The sequence below is a fragment of the Pygoscelis adeliae genome, unplaced genomic scaffold (genome assembly GCF_000699105.1).
Source record: "Pygoscelis adeliae isolate BGI_AS28 unplaced genomic scaffold, ASM69910v1 Scaffold108, whole genome shotgun sequence".
Lineage (NCBI taxonomy): Eukaryota > Metazoa > Chordata > Aves > Sphenisciformes > Spheniscidae > Pygoscelis > Pygoscelis adeliae.
The window spans coordinates 1,155,197-1,161,675 of NW_008825498.1; the positions used below are offsets into that span (position 1 = coordinate 1,155,197).

At 37.5% G+C, this 6,479-nt stretch overlaps 1 protein-coding gene across 1 annotated transcript; it reads left to right on the forward strand.

Annotated features, from left to right (window-relative positions):
• Positions 1–234: 234 nt before the first annotated feature.
• On the forward strand, positions 235–6,063 carry YIPF5 (Yip1 domain family, member 5). The gene is made up of 5 exons (XM_009331383.1): positions 235–257; positions 1,038–1,210; positions 2,508–2,653; positions 4,708–4,889; positions 5,531–6,063. The coding sequence occupies exons 2-5, from the start codon at positions 1,090–1,092 to the stop codon at positions 5,691–5,693; spliced, it is 612 nt and encodes a 203-aa protein (XP_009329658.1). The 5' UTR covers positions 235–257; positions 1,038–1,089; the 3' UTR covers positions 5,694–6,063.
• Positions 6,064–6,479: the final 416 nt, after the last annotated feature.

Below are 6,479 nucleotides of genomic sequence, written 5' to 3' on the forward strand. Positions count from 1 at the left end.
GTGGAGCAGGTCGGTGCCTGCTTGCGTCCTGAGGAGGATTACAGCGCTGTGATGGGGCTGAACTCCACTAACACAGGGAAAGAAAGGAGAATGCGTTCCGGGGTTTCCTTCTTTATAGTCATATTTCCATAGTTAAATATTTTGGACACGTTTATTGAAGTCTCTGTAGTCAGACTTGGAAATGGTTGGTGGCAAGAATAACTGAGGAGTTTGTTTAGGAACAGAAGATAGCTTTGATTAGGCTTTTTTTTTTAAAGGTAGCAATGAATAGTTTTGTACATATAAAATCTAGAATAGAAAGTATTCCAAAGGCAGTATAAATTGATTTTAGTAAATAATTGAGAATGTGAAATAGGAACTGAAAAATTGCCCCTTTTTTCCCCTGCATCGTGTCCTGTAGGTAGATGTCATAATGTGTTTAATGTCTGTATCACAGTTCCTCCTTATGTCATAATGCTGCCTGATACATGTGGTGCCGAAGTGAAGGGGAAAACAGCCTTTTTTTTTTTTCCCTCTTTAAACTAAGCTCGTTTTTTAAATATAGATGGTAACAAAAGTGATAGTATGACCAACTTTGTTCTCTAATAGTGAGTTTGCAAATAAACATTCTAAAGAGCAGATTAATGCTGGTATCAAGTGAAATGTCAATAGCAGTTAATGGACAGTATTTAAATAAGTTTGAGACGTAAAATTTTCCTACTTTTTTACAGGCCTACAGCCTGTAGTAGTAATTTGGTCAATGGATAACGCTCATTTCTCCAGGCCTCTGACTTAAAACCAAAAAGTAATACTAGCATATATAGCAAGAATTATCTTGTTTAGCTTAACGGTATTGTTTATAAGGGTTTGAATTGATGGACGTGGCTATATGCCTAAAAGGCCTGGATCTGAGTAGGGGATCATCTTCTGTGACTTTTTAGAAAAGAAGAAAGGATTGTTTGCTGCAACTTATTTACTGAAAATAAGCTTTGCTTTTGCCGGGGGGTGTTTAAAATAGAAGTCTGTATCTGTCCGTAATGCGCTGTCGTTCTTTGTAGGCAGTATGGAGGCTATGAATACTCTCAACAAAGTGGATTTGTCCCTCCAGACATGATGCAGCAGCAGCAGCCTTACACAGGGCAGATTTACCAGCCAACACAGACGTACACTCCAACTTCGGCACAGTCTTTCTATGGAAGTAATTTTGAGGATGAGCCTCCTCTATTAGAAGGTATAACTTAAGCTTTATGGCCAAAATCCAAAACTCTTCCCAATTTGGGGATAAGTTGAGTAGCAGGGTGTGTATTCCCTACTTCTGAAAGTGCACAGTTGATTTGAAATTATCTTTTTTTTTTTATTTAACTGTATTTTGGTGTATGAAATACATGTTCTTGTGTGAACTTCTGCAGTTTTAGAATTGTGCTTTAATACTTCATGCCAGCTGTTCTATGGAAGAAATAATCAATTAAATGGATAACCTGACTTCATACAGCTCAGGTGACAAAAACACTTACTATTTCTGTTGTTGCAAATAATTCTTATAATTGCCCACTTTTTGTAAAATAAATCGATGCAGTTAGTTTCAGTTGATTCTTTGGTTAGAACTGAAACCTTTCATTGATAAAGAGGAATGCTGAACACTGCAGAAATTCCTATGCAGAATACAGCCTGTGCAGAATGCCGGAACAGGTAGGTAGGTAGTGTCTGGATTGATGGTTTTTTTTTCCAGCTTGTATCCATCATTGTTGAGTACCAAACAACTGAAGAAACCCTTACTGTTACTGGTTATTCCTGATACCTTTCACCTGTACCTATTCATGGTAACCTTCCACCTTGCTGTGCTTTTTTTATATTCTTCAAAAAAATTATTTTGTTTACATAGATGCTTCCCAGAGCCTGAGGTGGGCAAATAGTAACTGCATTCATAACTAGGTTTTGATGCACAACTGTGGTCAAACTGTATGGGTGGAGACTTTAAATTGTATCTAGCTGGAGGGAGCTGCGAAACTCCTTGTCATGGGACACTGAGTGTTAAAAAGGGTGGGTGGTTTTTTTTTAGCGGGCTCAATGGCTGGTTTATGAAAGATCAATCCACTGAGGGTAATTAAGTACAGAGAAACTGCTTTGAACTAGAAATCCTTGAGCCACCAGTTATTGGAGACTTGGGGAATCGGCATGTTCTGTGCTTATACTCTTTCGTACCTACCTGCTTTTGGCCACTTACAGGGACAGGGTACTGGGCTAAATGAACTTTTGGGCTGACCCAGAACACTGCGCTTATGCTCTTACCTGGTCCTTTAGAAACCACCTTGTCGCTTCTGAGCATTTGAGACCTGGAATCTGTGGAGGCAGCACACTCAGCAGCTTGAGGAAAGATGGAATGACTCAATTCTCTGGTCCCCATAGGATGGTATCTGGAGGAGATTTAAAAGTGGAGGGGGGGGGGAAACTAAGAGTGAAGCAAATGGGGGCGACAGGAAGGGAAAAAATGAAATAAATATGCATAATTCTTTTCATGTAATTTGTAGAATTGGGGATCAATTTTGACCACATCTGGCAGAAGACACTAACAGTGCTGCACCCATTAAAAGTAGCAGATGGCAGCATCATGAATGAGACTGACTTGGCTGGACCAATGGTCTTCTGTCTAGCTTTCGGAGCCACGTTATTACTGGTAAGATATTGACTGCAAAATATTACTGTTTGTGCATTAATACTTTTGGAAGCACTGGGGGAAAAAACCAAGTTACCTATAGGTTGACTGGAAGTGACTTCTTGGGATGGAGGCCAAAAAAGCACATCCTGACCAAGCACTTGTAGCTGTATGGAAGAGGAGCTGGGGCTTCACACACCGCTGATTGAGATTAATGAGTTCGCTGTCACTTTACTTCAGTGGAGTTTGAATCCAAGTCTTTGTGCTGGTTTTTGCATGGCAATTATTTCAATGTAATTCATATTTCTTTTCATGCTTTGCTTTTGAGGAATATGGCTCCCTTTTGTCACAGGAATGGGTGTGACCCACGTTCTCAGATTTTTACCTGTTTGGTGTTTTTTTTCTAGATTGAGATGTTTTACTTTCAGAATCATACCTTGTCTTTTTGCAGTGTCTCTGTTATCTTCTGTCTTATCAGGAATCGGAACAATGGACATGTTAAATATTTGAATATTATTTCATTTCTTCGTTTAGGAGTTTTTTATTTTTTAACTCTTACTATGTTTAGTATTTGAGTCTATTTCTCTGTTTTGTTTCATTGTATTTCTTTGCTCCATACTCTTTATTCATTGTTCTTTACTGATATTCAAGAGGCAAGAAAACTCAAAATTCATCTGTAAAAAGTGATTTCATAAGTACTGGTACATTAGGCATGACTTTCAGTATCAAGAGTCAGTCTGGTAAAACACTCTAAACCTGCTTTCAAACTGCTTGTACTTCTTAACAGGTCAGCAGCTGTTGAAGACTGGTGGTTTTTTTAGTTGAGCTTAATTGAAATGAGATTGTGCTTTAATGATTCAAAAGTGTCAATTATGAAATGACAGATTAGCAGCAAACAGTCTTCCTCGTCATTGAAAGCTTCAATATTTCTAATCAGTTTTTTTTCTCTAAATGTCTTCAGGCACTCCATTTAATTTTTGCTCAAAATTTCACATTGCTATGTCACTTAGAACACAGTGTTTTGGTACCAAGGGGACTTTAGGCCTACTTTTATAAGTAACCTTTATTTATAGAAACTAGGCCAATAGAATTAATGAACATGTTTATAATAGATACATTTGAATGGTCTTTTCCTGACAAAGTAATAGTTTCTTCTGTGTGCTTTTTTTTTTTTTTTAAATACATTGAGTGTAGTGAAAGCCAACAGGCTTAGCCCGGCAAAAAGATTAAAGCAGATACGATTGTTTTCTGTAGTGCTTGGGGAAGAAGAAAGCTGGGTTATAAGTAAACCTAGTTTGGAATTCAGTAGTGGGAGACAGACCTCAAAGCTACACACCATCGTAGCTTCAGTAACTGCACGGTCCCGACTCCCTGCGGGGGTGGACACCGTGCACTGTGCGCCTTTTGCTAGGTGTTGTAAGGGAAGCATCGGTCTCATCGTTGGAAAAACGGATGGTGACGTAGGATACATACATTTTGAAATAATGCATGTGTGCTTTCTGCATACTTGTTAGTAAGCGAAGTTCTGATTTTGACTTTTTAAAATCTACATGAGTTAATTCTGCCGTCCATATACAGTGCTTTACAGCTCAGCTTCAGCTGTTTCTGGGAATCTTTTATAATTTATGTTGTGCTATAACTTTGTGGAGTATGTCACAAATTAAAGGACTTCAGCTCTGGATTTGTCAAGAAGTTCCTGATTTACAATTTTTTGCTCTTCATACGCTAGTTCTGTAAAGATTATTGTCGCAAGTAATCAATCGGCATGAGAAGTTAGTTGATTAAACCCTAAAGAATTGATAGGCTTTTGCAGCCCAGATCAAAGAATAACAATTCAATCAAAATCTGCTCATCAGGATAGGTAGAGTTAGGATAAATGTGCCTCGTGGGTGCCTAGAATGTACCGTTGTCCTGGAACTCAAGTTGTGGGAAAATACTGCCTGTTGAATTTGACTGTAGGAATTGGGGGTGGGGGACATGAAGATACTCTGTAAACATTCTTTCTTTTTCCCTCTGTTTGTGGGAGGCATTACTTGTTCTGGCAACTAACGTGCATTACTCTGCTTGACTTTCAGGCTGGTAAAATTCAGTTTGGTTACGTGTATGGAATAAGTGCAATCGGATGTTTAGGGATGTTTTGTCTCCTGAACTTAATGAGCATGACGGGTGTCTCGTTCGGCTGCGTTGCCAGTGTCCTTGGATACTGTCTTCTTCCTATGATCCTACTTTCCACTTTCTCAATTGTATTTTCGTTGCAGTAAGTACATAAACTTTATAATTTGGTAATAGATTCCTCTCCTATGAGATAATGAAGGAAGTTATTAAAAGGAATTTTCAGATTCAGTGATGAAGCTGCATATAATTTGAATATGACGGGAATTGTAAGTGTAAAAACATTAGTATCAAAAGTCTTTAGGTGTTTTCTGGAAGAAAGATAGGTGAATGCTGGTTTTATCTGTAAGTCAATTAACAGCTTTTAAATACATAGACTCGAATAACAATATCAAGTTTGTTTTCAGTCAGCTTTGAATCTGGCAAATCTTGGTACCTGTAAAGTCTAAAAGTAATTATAATTTCAGATGCAAATTTGAATTTGACTAACAGAAGAAAATCACTGTGATTCCTCACAGCTATATGAAATGAGGGACTGAAAAGAAAGAACTTTACTCGCCGCTTTTACATTTCATATGCACAAAGTCAATTCTGTTTTTTTTAATGCTGTCGTAATTGAATAATGTCGTTCTGAAGTCTTTACTGCAACTATTTCATTTAATGTCAAATATAAAAGCTAAAATTCGTCTTAAAATCTGTAAAAGGTGTTAGGAGTCCAGTTACGACTCCTATAAGCATATATACACAAGTATTATATGAATTCTCTTTTTATTTCTGTCTTTACAGGGGAATGATGGGGATTATTCTCACGGCTGGAATCATTGGCTGGTGCAGTTTTTCTGCTTCCAAAATCTTTATTTCTGCCTTAGCAATGGAAGGACAACAACTTCTAGTAGCATACCCCTGTGCTTTATTGTACGGAGTCTTTGCTCTCATTTCTGTGTTTTGAATAGACTGTCCAAACTGTTGGACTCCAGTGGGCCAAAATGAAAACACCAACTTGGAACATTTAGTTGGACCAGAAACAGCTGCAAACAACTGTATAGTGTTGCTATCACGAAACTTAGACCTGTTTTGAATCACCTGGAACAATGAAAACAAATGTCTCGTGTTCACTTTTCTAGGACTTTGAATACTGTTTTCAATTGACCTGAGGTGTCTATAGCTTTAATAAGTGTTCATGCTTATCAAGTTAATGTAATTTCTTTCCCATTCCTACATCTTCAGAAAAGTAACTTTTGGTTGTTTATTTGAGGGTTGGGGGGTTTTGTTTGGGTTTTGTTGGTTTTTTTTTTAGGGGGGGGAGGGAGAAGGATTTCTGTTATAAATTGATAGATTTCTATCAGCAAGAGTTAACAGAACTGCAGATGCTGTAGATTCGGAGTACTCTTTGAATAAATCTGCAGTAGTAAAGAACCTATTTCCTGTCCCCTCTTACCAAAAGCAAAATGCACAAATGAACACAAGCAATTAGAGTATCTTCTATATTTTAACAAGCTTAAGCTCTTTGGTCTCATTTATTTGTTCATTTGATGTGATAGTATTTCAGGATTTAAGATACTTAAATTATGAATTAGAAAACAGATGCTTAAAAGTTAAAGGGATCTGTAATTCTGTCACACTTGAAATATGAATACATTTGGATGTCTAAGTAGCTGTATGTTAACTTGGATTTCTGAAGATGACTTCAACTAGAGTTTCTTTTCCTAATGGTGCACATACTAGTAGATGAAGA

Bases quoted from the DNA above. Each gene is read 5' to 3' on its own strand.
- YIPF5 (XM_009331383.1), top strand. From the start codon at position 1,090: ATGATGCAGCAGCAGCAGCCTTACACAGGGCAGATTTACCAGCCAACA. The intron at 1,211-2,507 runs GTATAACTTAAG...TGTAATTTGTAG, and splicing joins TGAGCCTCCTCTATTAGAAG to AATTGGGGATCAATTTTGAC. The intron at 4,890-5,530 runs GTAAGTACATAA...CTGTCTTTACAG, and splicing joins TCAATTGTATTTTCGTTGCA to GGGAATGATGGGGATTATTC.